Source organism: Vulpes vulpes, unplaced genomic scaffold (assembly GCF_048418805.1).
Source record: "Vulpes vulpes isolate BD-2025 unplaced genomic scaffold, VulVul3 Bu000000642, whole genome shotgun sequence".
NCBI lineage: Eukaryota > Metazoa > Chordata > Mammalia > Carnivora > Canidae > Vulpes > Vulpes vulpes.
In genome coordinates, this window is record NW_027325668.1 from 536,473 (window position 1) to 552,924 (window position 16,452).

General features: G+C 35.1%; 1 protein-coding gene across 1 annotated transcript; it reads left to right on the forward strand.

The window, feature by feature from the left end:
• The first annotated feature begins 10,277 nt into the window (after nucleotides 1–10,277).
• Nucleotides 10,278–11,062, forward strand: LOC140596402 (actin, cytoplasmic 1). Its single transcript, XM_072745064.1, has one exon. The coding sequence runs from the start codon at nucleotides 10,335–10,337 to the stop codon at nucleotides 10,656–10,658; it is 324 nt and encodes a 107-aa protein (XP_072601165.1). The 5' UTR covers nucleotides 10,278–10,334; the 3' UTR covers nucleotides 10,659–11,062.
• Nucleotides 11,063–16,452: the final 5,390 nt, after the last annotated feature.

Genomic DNA, 16,452 nt, shown 5'->3' on the forward strand with positions numbered 1-16,452 from the left:
CATCCATAGAGTGTGACTAATGTGTTTATACTAGCAACCAAATCATTGTACACTGTCATAAGCACTGCGGGTATACATATTTGATTATCCAAGAGTAAACAGTCATTGTACGACATTCAGACTCAACCAATATCACATGGCAAATATACTTGAGTACTAATAGAGGGAAAGTGTACTTGCCTACAAAAGAGGAACCAAACATGAGAAGGAGGCTAACCTTTTCCATTTGCCCTTAAGTCTTTTTTTATGATAATAAAACATAATGTGGGATCAACCCTCTCACCAAATTTTTAAATGTAGAGTACAGTATTGTTAACTGGAGAGACAATCCTGTACAGAAGATCTCAAGAAATTTCTCATCGTGATAAGTGAAATTTTATGTCCATTGACCAGCAACTCCCTCTTCCAGCCTTGGCAACTACTTTCTGCTTCCGAGTTTGACTACTTCACCTATGCCATGTGAGTGGAAACAGGAATATTTGTCCTTCTGTGAATGCCTTACTTCACTTCATGTCTCAAGTAGCATATTACAAGATTTCCTTCTTTTTAACAATGAGTAATATTCCTTTGTATGAATATTCCACCTTTCTTTTTCCATTCATCTGATATTTAGCTTGTTTCAACCTCACAACCAAGTGAATAATGCTGCAATAAACATACGAGGGAAAAATATCTTCTTTGACATCATGTTTTCTATTCTTTTGGATGAATACTCAGATGTGGGGTTGCTGGATCATACAGTAAGTACATTTTTAGTTTAGTTTTTTCTTTTTCTTTAAGGATACCTGATATTGTTTTCTATAGATGGCAGCAATGCACAAGGATTGCAGTCTCCAACTCTTTCCCAACACTTCGTTTTATAAGGGCCATTCTTGGAGCGCGGGGGTGGCTCAGTCAGGTGGGCTTCTCCTTTCGACTCAGATCGGGATCTCAGGGTCCTGGGATGGAGCCTGGGTGGATCCCTATGTCGGGCTCCTTGCTCTGTGGGGAGCCTACTTCACTTTCTCCCTCTGCCCCTTCCCCTGCTTGTAGGATCTCTCCATCTCTCAAATAAATAAATAAATAAAATCTTAAAAAAAAAAAATAAGGACCATTCTAACTGCTGAGAGGTAATAAATAGCTCATTGTGGTTTTGAATTGCATTTTCCTGATTAGTGATGTTGAGCATCTTTCCATATACCCATTAACTATTTATAGGTCTTTTTTGCAGAAATGTCTATTCAAGTCCTTTGTCTGTTTTTAAATCAGTTTTTGTTGTTGTTTTGTTAATATTAAGTTGTAGGAGTTCCTTATTCAGTTTGATATTAACCCCTCATCAGATACATGATTTGCAAATGTTTTATCCCATTCCATACATACTTTTTTTTTCACTCTGTGCATTGTTTTCTTTGCTGTGTAGAAACTTTAATTTGATATGTTCCCATTTGTCAAATTTTGCTTTAGTTGGCTGTGCTTCTGATATCATATCAAATAAATCATTATCAAGATCAATGTCATGAAATTTCCCCTTAAACTTTCTTCTAAGAGGTTTATAATTTCGAGTGTTAATGTTAATCCATTTTAAGTTGATTTTTGTGTGTAATGTAAAATAAGAGTTTAATTCATTCTTTTGCATGTGCATATTCAGTTTTTCTAACCTCATTTTTTGAAGAGACTATTTTGCCCATTGTGTATCCCGGCACTTTTAATAAATGTCATTTAACCATATATGGATAAGGTTCTTTTTCTGGGCTTTTTAGTCTGTTTCATTGATCTACATATCTGTCTTTATACCAGTAGCATATTGCTTTGATTACCTTACCTTGGTAATGTATTTTGAAGTCAGGAAGTATGGGGCCTTCAGTTTTGTTCATCTTTCAAAAGATTCTTTGGGCTATTTGGAGTCATTTGTGGTTTCAAGTGAATTTTAGGATTGTTTTCCTCTATTTCTTAAAAAAACTGCCTTAGGATTTTAAAATAAATTGCATTGTATCTGTGTATTGTTTTGAGTACTGTGAACATTTTAACAACATTAAGCCTTCCAATCCACGAACAGATGTCTTTCCGTTGAGTTGTGTTTTCTTACATTGATTTTACCAGTGTTTTTCAGTTTTCATGGTACAGTCTTTCACCTCCTTGGTTAACTTTATTCTTAAACATTTTATCATGTTTGATGAGATTATAAATGGAATTGTTTTCTTAATATCCTCTTCAAACTGTTTGGTTTTGACATATAGCAATGAAACTAATTCTTGTATGATGACTTTGTGTCCTGCAACTTTGCTAAATTAATTTATTAATTCTAACAGTTTTTAATGGAATCTTTAGGGTTTTCTATATAAAAGGTCATGATATCTGCAAACAGGAGATAATTTTACTTCTTCCTTCCCAACGTGGAAGCCTTTTATTTTTTCTTGTCTAATTGCTCTAAGACTTCCAGTACTATGTTGAATAGAAGTAATAAGAATGGGCATCCTTGCCCTGTTCCTGAACTTGTAGGAAAACCTTTTAGTTTTTCAGCACTAAGTATAACATCAGCTGTGGGCCTCTTGTATACGACCTTTATCATGTTGAGGTAATTTTCATCTATTCCTTGTTGAGTATTTTTATCACAAAATGATGTTGAATTTTGTCAAGTGTTTTTTTCTACATGTGTTGAGATTATCATGATATTTTTTTAGTCTTCATGCATAATGTGTTTGCATCATAGGGATAAATCACAATCAATCATATTGTATGAATCTGTTAATGTGCTGTTCAATTTAGTTTGCTAAAACTTTGATGAAGATTTTGCATCTATATTCATCCAGGATATTGACCTAAAGCTTTCTTCTTTTATAGTGTCTTTTCCTCATTTTGGTATAGGGTAAATTTAGCCTTAAAACATGAGTTTGGGGCAGCTGGGGTAGCTCAGCGGTTTAGCGCCGCCTTCAGCCCAGGGCGTGATCCTGGAGACCTGGGTGGAGTCCCATGTCGGGCTCCCCAAGTGGAGCCTGCTTCTCCCTCTGCCTGTGTCTCTACCTATTTCTCTCTCTGTGTCTGTGCCTCTCTTCTCATGAATAAATAAATAAAATCTTTTTTTTAAAAAAATGAGTTGGGAAGCATTCCATGTTCTTCAATTTTTTGGAAGAGTTTGAAAATGACAGTGTTAATTCTTCCTTAAAAATGTTTGATAGAATTCTCCAACAAAGCCATCTAGTCATGCATTTTTCTTTGTTGGGGCATTTTGGTTACTGATTGAGTCTCCTGACTAGTTCTTTTTTTAATTTTGTTTTATTTATTTATGATAGTTACGCAGAGAGAGAGAGAGAGGCAGAGACACAGGCAGAGGGAGAAGCAGGCTCCATGCACTGGGAGCCCAACGTGGGATTCGATCCTGGGTCTCCAGGATCGCGTCCTGGGCCAAAGGCAGGCGCCAAACCACTGCGCCACCCAGGGATCCCGTCCTGACTAGTTCTATGTCTGTTTGGAATTTCTATTTCTTTATGATTCAGTCTCAGTAGGTATTTTTCTAGGAATTTATCCATTTCTTCTAGGTTATCCAGTTTGTTAGCATATGATTATTCATAGTATTTTCTTATATTCATTTCTTTGACATTAATCATTATGTCTCCTCTTTTATTTTTTTATTTTATTTTAGTCTTCTCTCTTGTTTTCTCAGTCTAGCTAAAGGTTTCTCAATTTTGTTGATCTTCTCAAAAAACAGCTCTAATTTGTTCATTTTTTTCTATTTTCCATTTTGTTTATTTCTTCTCTAATCTTTATTATTTCTTTCCTTCTATTAACTTTGGGCTAAGTTTGTCCTCCTTTTATCCAGTCACCAGAGGTGTGAAGTTAAATTGTTTACTTTAGATCTTTTCAGCATTTTTTTTTTATTTTTATTTATTTATGATAGTCAAAGAGAGAGAGAGAGAGGCAGAGACACAGGCAGAGGGAGAAGCAGGCTCCATGCACCGGGAGCCCGATGTGGGATTCGATCCCGGGTCTCCAGGATCACGCCCTGGGCCAAAGGCAGGCGCCAAACCGCTGCGCCACCCAGGGATCCCTCTTTTCACCATTTTTAAAGATATGCTGCTACCACTACGAACTTCTCTCTTAGTATTGCTTATGTCACATCCCATAAGTCTTAGTATCTTGCATTTTCCTTTTTATTTGCCCCAAGACATTTTCTAATTTCCCCTTTGACATCTGCTTTGACCCATCACCTGTTCAAGAGAATGTGATGTTTAATAGATTTTCCACTTTTTCTTCTACTATTGATTTCTTTTTTTTTTCTTTTTTTTTAAGATTTATTTATTTATGATAGACATAGAGAGAGAGAGAGAGAGAGAGAGAGAGAGAAGCAGAGACCCAGGCAGAGGGAAGAGCAGGCTCCCTGCAGGGAGCCCGACTGGGACTCAATCCCGGGTCTCCAGGATCCTGCCCTGGGCTGAAGGTGGCGCTAAACTGCTGAGTCACCCGGGCTGCCCTACTATTGATTTCTAATTTTATTCCTTTGATTAGAAAAGTTCCTTGGCATGATTTTAAACTTCGTAAATTTGTTAAGACTTGTTCTGTAATATAATATGTGATCTGTCCTGCAGAAAGCTCCTTGTGCACTTGGTACAAATGTTAATCCCGCTGTTCTGTGTATGTCTTATATTGCTAAAGTCCTGTGTTTCCATATTGAATTTCTGTCTGGATGTTCTAATCATTACTGAAAGTGAGGTATTGGAAGTTTTCTATTATTATGTTACTGTCTTTTCTACTTTTAGTTCTGTTAATGTTTGCTACATATATTTAGGTGCTATAATGTTGGGTACATAGATATTTATAATCATTATCTCTTCTGGTGAATTGACACTTTTATTATTATATAATGTCTTTCTTTGCCTTCTGTGACTATTTTGACTTAAAGTCTTTTTGTCCTTATATCTAAGGACTAACACTATTGCTGATTTACTGATTTCTACCAGTCTTGTAGTTCTTTCATTCTTCTTTTCTTTTGCTATCTTCCTTCATGTTTTATTTATTTTACTGGCCTGCTTTGAATCTTTTCTTATTTTCATTTGTGAAGGTCCTATAAGTAATTCTTTTGTGGTTGTCATGGGACTTACATTAAAACAACAACCATAACAATAACTTGTAGTTATAACAATCTATTTTGAGCTGATAACAACTTAATCTCAGTTACATAGAAAAAGTAACTCTTTTTCTTCTCCCCACATACATTTATATTATTGCTGTCACAAATTACAACTTTTTATTGTATATCTATTAATATATTTTATAGCTATTTTTATACTTTATGTTTAACTTCTGCATCTCAGAATAAAAAATATTTTATTTACCATTGTTACAGTATTACACCATTATGTATTTGTCTATATATTTACCTTTACCAGTGAGTTTTATGCTTTCACATGTTTTCATGTTGCTGTTCATCATGTTTTCATTTCAATTTGAAAGATTCTTTAGCATTTCTTATAAGGCCGGTGTAAAGTTGATGAACTCTCTCAGGTTTGTTCATCTAAGGAAAGTTATCTCTCCTTGTTTTTTTAAAATATTTTATTTATTTTTTCATGAGAGACATACAGAGAAAGACAGAGACATGAGCAGAGGGAGAAGCAGGCTCCCTACAGGGAGCCTGATGCAGAACTCGATCCTAGGACCCTGGGACCACGACCTGAGCCAAAGGCAGATGCTCAACCACTGAGCCACTCAGGTCCCCCCTCCTTGATATTTAAAGAACATCTTGAAGTTTCAAGCATGCATAAAGATACTTAGATTTTCTATAGTAATTTAAGAGAACATTTATTCTTTGGTCACGAACATAGTATTATAATAACCTTTATTTCTTTCTTATTTTTCCAATTTTCCTTAATAATAATATAAAGTGGTATTCTATTTCAAATAAAAATCACTTATCTTTATATTAGATATCACTGTATCAGATTAAATAAATGACCAAACTCTGCTCTTCCAAATTTAGTTCTCTTTTTCTGACTTAACATTTGTCCAAGTCTTAATAGAGAACACAACTAAAGAATCCTATGGCATGTTTGGAGTAGCCTTTAGGATATGATATTCAGACAAAAGTACAGAACATACTTACACCAAAAAAAATTGTTGTTTATATGAAATTCAAATTAACTTTGTGTCCTTTATTTTATTGCTAAATATGGCAGATTTACTTCTGGAAAACTCTTGACACTTAGCTCACCCCTTGAGAATTAAGAGGAACAAGCACCAAAAACAACCCAGCTATTTCTTAGTGATACTGTGAGATACTCCCACTGGAACCAAATCTGAGGATAAAGTAAGATTTATAATAAGACAGGCACCATTGTAAATTTGCAATGTGCCAGACACAATACTTAGCTTTCAACATGAATTTCAGTACATAATCCTTCCAACCACTCTGTTTTAAAGGTAGGAAAATCATGATTTAGAGGGGCTAATTTGCCAAACCTACACTTCTAGGAAGTAAGGCAACCAGCATTCTAAACTAGATGACAATACCCAAAGCCGGAGGGCTTTTCCAGTGTTATACTGGAAGGATAAAAGTTAGATGTCCCTGAGAAAGGATATGTGTATAATTATAGCATTGTATATATAATACATATAATATATATAATATACTCAGGGCTAAAGGGAATATAACATTTATGATACTTTCTATCAATCTTCATGTAAATATCAGTGAATGAGCACCTCTGTGCCAGACAGGGTTCTATGTACAAAACACAAAATAGTAAGCAAGACTTACACAATCTCTACTCTCTCGGGTATACAACAAAATATGTAGTATTTTGAGAGACAAATCAGCAGCAATTGTGAATAAAAGATATAAATAATAAAAATTCCCTTTTAAGAGATAAACATGTTTATCATTTCTGAACTTGGAGCTATTCAGATGACAAGAAAATGTAAATCTGCACATTCTTGAAAAGCTATCAGAGAAATATTAACAAAATGAGTTTCTTGAATATGACTGTTCATGAATATAAAGGATGGGAAATTTCCCACTCTGCACATAACAGTAGTTTCATAATCTGTGGTGTCTTGATCTATGATCTGAAATGAACAACTAGTCAGGGTTTATGTACATATGTAGATAAATCACAACTTATTTAAATTAGATTGAGAGGCATGTTAGTAAATGAGACAATAGTACTTATCTTTATTGCTCAACTAATTCTCATATAGTGTAATTAATGATAAAAATGACATAAATATTTTGAATTTAATCAGTCCAGGTAATGTTCCTCTTTACACCTGTAAGTAGGACAATTATATCATCTATTGTCCAAAATAAGATACCCCTGAGAGTGAAAGGAAAAGCCATGAAATATTATGCCTGGACAGCAGGTAATACCAAGATTGGCACAAACGTGCCCTATTGGCAACCCATTCATCTCTATTTCTGAAATTTCAAAGGTTGCCTCAATGTGTTTCTGTAATCCATGCCAGTGACATTTCCCTGGGTGGGAAGACAAGAGGACATGGTATCTAGGGTCTTATATCAAGATTTGTCACGGCAGGTTTATGGTGCCATTGGCAGTGTTCAGAGCTAAAAATATAGCAAAAGTGAAAATCTTCCCTTGCAGTAATAAACATTTATCTTTCTCAGTGGAGACAGAAACAAAGTGCATTTGCTGGTTAAAATGATGAGATAAAGAAGGTGAAAAATAGTTGTTGCTGAATAGTTAATAATAAAATACGTAAGAGTTGTCATCTGTTATTACTGTTGATCTTATTCCTTTTATCTGCAAATTTATTTGTGAAGTGGCTTTAATGCCTGGAAATCTCTCAGTAGAAATGTTTCCATATTGCTCTGATAGCTGCTTATTACTAGGCTATTTCTTTCTCTTTGTCTTGTTTGAATTTCACGTTGTCAATTTCACTATATTTTCCTCATATTTATATGGAAATTGGTTGTGAGCGAGTAATTACTATTAATTAACATTAGGACCACATATCCTGACTGCCTCTTAAGTCGCATATTGGCTCACCGTCCTGAAGATAATGCATCAGGTTCAAATTCTACCTGTGGAGTTGCTTTTCATCTCCTTTAACAGGAATTCTATAGCAAATGATCATTTTTTCCTATATATAAACCTGCAGTCATGCACACATATTTAAGAGTTAACTTTAAATTTCAAAGAATTACCATATGCAAGATTGTTCCCAGGCTTATTTGCAATTACTATCGATCTTTTTAAGAAATAATGTTATGATGTATTTGATAAAATTTATGCCATTCTACCCAGCAACATAAATAAGCCCAAGAGAAGGAAAAATAGTCACCAGGTTAAGTAAAGACACTTTTATCTCCTTTACTTTCTACTTATGAATAAACTTTTGCATTAGGGTATTGGGAGAATGGGATAAAGCAAAAAGCCATATAAAAAGAACATATTAAAGTTAAATTCACAGTTCACTAAATCAGTTGGAATTTAAGTCTTTATGTTTTGTTTTCTAAACATTCATTTCATAACCATTAGCTGTTTCTATATTTATAAACTGGGAAAAGCCAGTGGGCTTTCTACAAATTTCCCCCTCTGAGTAATAGCTAATGAGCAAAAAAATTCTTTTGAACATTCAGACACACATATTGGAGATCTGCAAAAATTCAAGAGGCATACTGATCAGATTGAAATTTGGAAAAAGACACATTTAGGAAAAACCAGCACATTTAAATATAATTTCTTTCTAAGACACTGAAAGTATTTAGGAACTTAGAAAAATCAATACACTTTACGGTATGTCTGCCATGTGCATAGACATTCTTACCGTTTTTATATCAACAGGAAAATAGGAATGAGGGATTAAGGAGAGATATGGGACAGTAAAATAAGGAAGAGAATAAAAATATTGTGCAGAGAACTAAGAACCATAGCCACAGCTACACAGCTTTGTATGATATGAACAATTCTAGCATTATATGTAAAAATAGCAAAATAATTCTGCATGCAAACTTATAGGATTTAATAATGTACATGTTTTCCACTAAAGCAAAATGTGTTTCTATTCTTGTATATGAGAATGATATTAATCTATTTAAATCCTAAAAAGTGAACTGGAAGTATTAAAATCACTGCATTTTAAAAGAGTTGTATTTTTTCTACGTGATGTCACAAGAATCATAGTTTTGAAAATCATTTCCTTGTGACCAACAACCACAGTGAGAGGAAGGAATGTGAAAATTACATGGTTAATTTAGTCACCAGCTGGAGAATAGCGTTCTGTAGACAGGGGACTTCCCAAGAGAAAGAGTGGGTTTAATTAAGGAGTCAATTTTAGAACCCCCAACCTCCCTTGGTGTATTTTCCTAAAACTGATGCACTTGAGATCTTATTTGCCATGGATCTACTTTCCCAACTCACGGTCAGCAATGGCCCATTTCTTTCTTACTCCTTTCTGGATATTTATACCTCTCATCCATCCAACTATATTGCATTCCCCAAAAGTCTAACACATCTCTTGGTCATCAAACACACAGAGAAACTGAAATGCCTGGTGAAGCAAAATCTCCTTTATTAATTTTTAAAAGATTTTATTTATTTTTGCATGAGAGACACAGAGAGAGAGGTAAATACATAGGCCACGGGAAAACAGGTTCCCTGTGGGGAGCCCAATGTGGGACTCAATCCCCAGACTCCAGGATCAGGCCCCCAGCCGAAGGCAGAGGCCCAACATTTTTAATAAAAATCAAAATGGGGAGTACTTACTAATAATTATGATTACAACCCAAACATTTAGAATTTTCAGTCTTTTTATAAGAAATAAAAAGAATCTTTTAACATTTCAAAATATTTTTTTTTTGTTGTTGCAGAGAAATTACCATAAGGTAATTGGTAAAATACTCTCAGCCATAAAAATCTATATTACATTAAAACAAAAGTCCATTAGGGAAGCAGAATGCAAGTATGACTTCAAGGGAACAAAGAACCAATGTAAATCTCCCAGCTTCTAAGGAAGAGCTTTCTGTGTATTTTTATTTATTTTCATTTTTTTCTATGTATTTGTAAAATGCGTGTTGGTGACCAACAATCATTATGATTCTAAGATTTCACTGGACACATTTGTAAAAAAGTTTTATCAAATGTATATCAAAAACTCAATATTTCCAATACAGTGTAAATAATATCTTTGCATTTTTTAAATATAATAGAAAATTTTAGGGACCAACTTAAAAGTGTGCAAAGGAATACATACATTTTCAAAATTCAATTAGGCAATGTCCAAGCAAAAATAGAGTGAGGACCACTACCAGAAGCAATGCCTTCCAGAGGTAATATCATAGTAAGTTCACCATCGGCAACGAGCGGTTCCACTGCCCAGAGGCGCTCTTCCAGCCTTCCTTCCTGGGTATGGAGTCCTGCGGCATCCACGAGACCACCTTCAACTCCATCATGAAGTGTGACGTGGACATCCGGAAGGACCTTTACGCCAACACGGTGCTGTCTGGCGGGACCACCATGTACCCCGGCATCGCCGACAGGATGCAGAAGGAGATCACAGCCCTGGCCCCCAGCACGATGAAGATCAAGATCATTGCTCCTCCCGAACGCAAGTACTCTGTGTGGATCGGAGGCTCCATCCTGGCCTCACTGTCCACCTTCCAGCAGATGTGGATCAGCAAGCAGGAGTACGACGAGTCGGGCCCCTCCATCGTCCACCGCAAATGCTTCTAAATGGACTGCGAGCAGATGTGTAGCATTTGCTGCATGAGTGAATTCCGAAGTATAAATTTGCCCTGGCAAATGTATACACCTCATGCTAGCCTCATGAAACTGGAATAAGCCTTTGAAAAGAAATTTGTCCTTGAAGCTTGTATCTGATATCAGCACTGGATTGTAGAACTTGTTGCTGATCTTGACCTTGTATCCAAGTTAACTGTTCCCTTGGTATATGTTTAATACCCTGTACATATCTTTGATTTAAACCCTTAGCACATGCGGCTCGGTCACTTCACGGCTGAGGTTGAGAACATGTTTATGGGAGAGAAATGAACTGATTTGGAGAATCCACAAGACCATCGGGTTCTTGATCTGTGCAGGGTATTCACGCGTAAGAGCCGCCTATTCCAGGATTTCTCTAGAGGCTGGCAAGAGTCTGAACCAGTTGTCATTTCTGTCTTGCCGGTCTAACAGGGTTGGGAAGGTCCAAGCCTTAGGACCCACTTTCCTGTCTTACCTGATGTTTTCCTGCCAGAACACCGTGGGTGGTTTATTGCCTTGAGTTGGAAAACGGTTTGCATTTACAACTGTAATTTTATTCATCCTTTTAATTTATGTAAGGTTTTTTGTACACAATTCTCAGTTCTTTAAGAGATGACAACAAATTTTGGTTTTCTACTGTCATGTGAGAACATTAGGCCCCAGCAACGCGTCATTGTGTGAGGAAAATAAAGTGCTGCAGTAAAAAAAAAAAAAAAAAAAAAAAAAAAAAAAAAAAATTTCAACATTTGAAATCACTGAGTTTCTGAAATCTCTATTTTATTTTTTATTCCTACTTGCAAACTGGCCACTTTTTTTTAGTTTGCCTCTTTTTTTCAAAATACATTTCTTAAAGAAATCACCCCAAACTGAAACATACTACCAATGCCAATCTTTAGATCTAAACATTTCTTAGTTATCCAGTCTTCCTTGTAAATTATTTCAAAAAACAATTTTATCAAATATTTCACCAATGCAGTCTTTAACTTCTGATTAAAGTTGTCTTTTACAATCTGGAGAATTTATAAGCCAATGCCACATACTTTATTTTTTAAGGCACCACTTTACTTTTGATACTATGAACTGGGAGGTTTGTCTCAACATTATACTCCCTCAAGAATATAATTTGGTGACGATTCTACTGTCTGCAGTGATGTAGATTGCTGTGGTAGTGAAAGGGGACATTGCAAATTATGTCCTACTTCTTAGAGGTTTCTATTCTAAGAAGCACATGACTTCATATAATGTGAGGAGTGGCGAAGAATAATACTATCATTTTCTCAAAAAGAGGGAAAGCAAAAATCTACAATAGCATTAATGATTACTACGGTAGCTATTAAAAGAAGAAATAATAGAATATCACATATACCAGATCTAAAGAATGACATGATTTGAGGAAGAAAGACATGTGGCTATTTGTTTTGGAGTACAATGATATAATCACATGCAGAGTGCAGGGTGCAATATTGGATGTGAAAAGAGAGCCAGCATCTGGATGCTGCACAGAAACAGTATCAATGACCAGTTAGTCTTAACAAGAGCAGCAGGGTAAAGAAAAGAAAACTACAGCAATATTCATATGAGTAACTACATGTCCTATTCCATTTTGGCACGGAAGGGGGCTCAAAATATCAAGATAACAAAAAGTAAAAGATGTATGCCTCAGTTTCATTCTTGGGATAGCTATCTGGCTAGTTTTGTGGGAAAGAAGGAGGCAAGCATTAAAACGAATATGAAACTGAAGCTTTAAAGTTGGCCAAATTTTTGTTTATAATTGAAATGACCATAAAATTGGAAATGTGCACAAGACAGGCACTACTGTGGAATTAGAAGGGAGATTTTAAAATATTGCTGAAGGCAGTGTTTGTACACAAACAAAATAGGCACAGCCATTTCTTATTATTGGTGGGTAGTTATATTCTATAAAGTGACCACACATGCCAAAATAGCAAATACAGAACCACTTTTCCTAAGGATAATGCAGGGATATATTCCTGAGAACTGATCACAACATCTTTATCAACTGATCAATATATAACTTTGTTTTATGTTTCTCTTTAAAAATACTTTCTTTAATATATATTGTTGATTGATTAACTTTGAATTAATGGCAAATAGCACTATAACTCTTGTCTGAATGCAGCTTACCACATGTATTTTCTTTGTAAGACACATTGTACACTTTTGCACATAGGAACACTAGACAGCACTTCAGCATGATATTGGAGACCAAAAGAAGCTAAATCAACGATAAAAAGCTTAAATATGTAAAAACAAAACAAAGAATAAAAACCAAAGTATGACACCAAATAGACTAAGGGATATGGCAGGAGGAAGGATTATTAAGTTGAGACTATTTCACTTACAGGTGAGAAATGTCGACCGTACCTTGATTCTAAGTTTTCGTAAAAATGCAAAAGTCTAAGACTCTAAGAAGTGTTGTGAGAACAGAGCAAATAAGATATTTCTGTGGTTGGAGTAGTGAGTTCTAGTTTGGAGTTCGAGAAGAACTTTTCAAAGTTCTTTTCAAGAATAATTTTGAATAAATAATAAATGTATACATATATATTTGTATGCAAATGTATTTATAATTGTAAGAAATCATGAAACGTCAGGAATATAAAAAATGAGCTATCTCTCTTACTCAAGTCCTCCTACTATTCAGAACTCCTTATTGGATGACACATAGTGTTACAAAGAGGGAAGGAATCTAGAAGGACATGGCATTTGAACAGGGCTTTAATAGGTCTTCTGGATTTGGAGAGATGAAGATGCATTATCAGTGCATTTATAGAGACAGTATGAGAAAATCTCGATTGAGGGGATCCCTGGGTGGCTCATTGGTTTAGGACCTGCCTTTGGCCCAGGGTGTGAACCTGGAGTCCCGGGATCGAGTCCCACCTTGGGCTCCCTGCATGGAGCCTGCTTCTCCCTCTGCCTGTGTCTCTGCCTCTCTCTCTCTCTCTGTGTGTCTCTCATGAATAAATAAATAAAATATTAAAAAAAAGAAAATTGCCAATTATAGATTTAGTGAGAAGTTTCAAGTTACATGATCATATTACAATTCTCTTTTGAATCATGAGTTAAATATGCCAAGGAGTAGAAGTTATATCAGTGGATCTCAGAAGTGTATTCTTAATTTCCCTTCACTGTTAAAATTGTTCCTTAATATCCCATGAAAATCTTTACCTATTAATTTCATCCTAGTGACTTATTTTAGCACGAAAAGGATTATATAAGACTACAAGAAAGCCAAATCAAACAGTAAAAAGAAATTAATGAAATACAACCTTGTTTGAATTTAACTGTTATTTCTGATAGTTTCAAAAACCTTTGGGGTTTTAAACAAACTCAACTGAAATAGTTCTACAGTCCCATGAAGTAGGTGCAGGCATTATAATCTCTATATTACAGCTGGGAACCTTGAGGCACAAAGCCATTTAAGCGATATGTCTGAGGTCACTGAGCAAGTAATTCACTGGTGAGGCCAAAAATAGAATCCCAATTGTTCAGCTAGTTCTTTGTTCAGAAGACCATATTGGTTTTTTTATTACGCCAAGGATAAAATTTAGCTTTATATCAAAGGATATTTCTTCTTACATGCCAACCAAAAAATCAACATTTAAAAAAATCATTAAATGGAGATCCCTGCGTGGCGCAGTGGTTTGGTGCCTGCCTTTGGCCCAGGGCACGATCCTGGAGACCCGGGATCGAATCCCACATCAGGCTCCCGGTGCATGGAGCCTGCCTCTCCCACTGCCTGTGTCTCTGCCTCTCTCTCTCTCTCTCTCTGTGACTATCATAAATAAATAAAAATTTAAAAAAAATTTTAAAAAATAAAATAAAATAAAAAAATAAAAAAATAAAAAAATCATTAAATGGATATTAAATCAAATCATATTTCATGCTTGAGATTTTCAAGTTACTCTCAGAAAAGTGTTTTCTTGTTGTTTAAGAGGAAAATACCCATACATAGTTTTTTACTGTCATCATCTCAATTCATAAAACTTTTCTCCCTCCCCTAAATATTTAATGACTCTATTTAACTATGAGTATGTTCTGGTTTCTGCACAAGAAAATGCAAGCCATAGTAATTGGCTTTGCCTTCAGACAGCTGAGTCAGCAAGAAATCAGAGAGCCTATAGAAACCTTTTTATTTTCTATCAGTTTTTCAGAGTTTTAAGCCATTGAAATATATTGAAAAAATCTGGGAGGGAACTAAACCATGCAAATTAACCTTACATCTGCTTTATACAACTCTTGAACCTCCAGATTTGTAATTCCTTATCTGTGGTTGCTCAATTTTCTGGTTCATAATGCTGTCAGTGCCATGGTAGGAAAGGAAAGTGGATTATAGTCTGAAGCACATGTTTGTCTCAAAGTGCTTCTATTTTTCCAGTCATGAAGAGAATCTTTTTCCCCTCTTGTGGGAATCCTCGAGAGCTAGAAATTCTATGTTTTAAGTTTCATTCCTACGCATGTGGATTTTGTGTAAATGATTTTATAAAGTTCAAAGTTGTTAAATATCTTAAAAGAAATATATGCTCCTACACTCTAAAAAAGGACTATAGATATATTTATCTCTCTTTATACACTATATGCCTATCACATATAAACTCATATAGACATACATTTACACAAATGTAACATATGCCATTTTAGAATTACAAGCAATTATAATATTAGATAGCATTTACTAAGAAATCACCTTTTACCAGACACTCTGTGAAAGTTTTTGTATATAATATCTTATTTGTCCTCATTACATTACAGAGTGACTATTATTATTCCTTTGACTTACTTAACAAGGAAACTGAGACACTGAGAGCATATGTCAATTGTCCAAAGTTACACAGCTTTTACGTGGGACAACAGGGTTGGAAACACCGGTGGTTTATTTTTCCTAGACTGCGTGTGAATAGAAATTATTTGTGGACATGTGAGTAAAATAAAAATGTGTAAAGTCTAGAGCTTTAGTCAAAATTGACTAGATTCATAAACTAAGATCTAGAAAAGAGAAATGTCTTCCATAGGTTGTACAGTCAGTCACCCAGGTCCCAAATCTGGAAAATGGCTCTGATAGCATTGCATTATTGCTCTCACAGTTGTCATAATGAAATGATGTCATAAATTGCAAAACAGGTAGGAACTATCTTTAATATAGATAGCCATTTTTTTTTTTTACATTTTTTCGGCTGAGATAATTTTTAAAATTAGGTAGATGAAATATTTTCCACTTGTTTAGTTTTCTGTTAATGTTTATAAGACAATTGCAAAGGATATATATATAGGGATTTCCACTTTCCTATGGCTAGTGTTCAACAACTTTTCTCCACAGCCATTTATTATTCAAACTCCTTCTCCATAAATGTCACAGAAATAGCTTAAGACACTCGGATATCTGAAATGCTACCATCAGTGCAACATCTTAGTATTTATCTTAGGGTAATCTTTTTTGGTAGGTTTTACACTCTTTACTCTTCCCTTTCTCCTCTGAGTTTGTCTCCATGTTATTCTGGTCACACCTGCAACTTTTAAATGTGCTTCCTCTCACTTCTGTGTGAACAGTTCTTTAACAAATATTGATGTTCTTAATTTTTATTCTATAGCCTACTATTCTTAGTATAAACCACCCCATGGTGGAGGGTGATCATATTTCCCATAATAAACATATTTGGATAATTCTGTATGTGAATGACATGCACACACATACACAACAGAGGACAGTGACCTTCAAATTCCACTTGTTTACTGTACTTTCTCAACCATC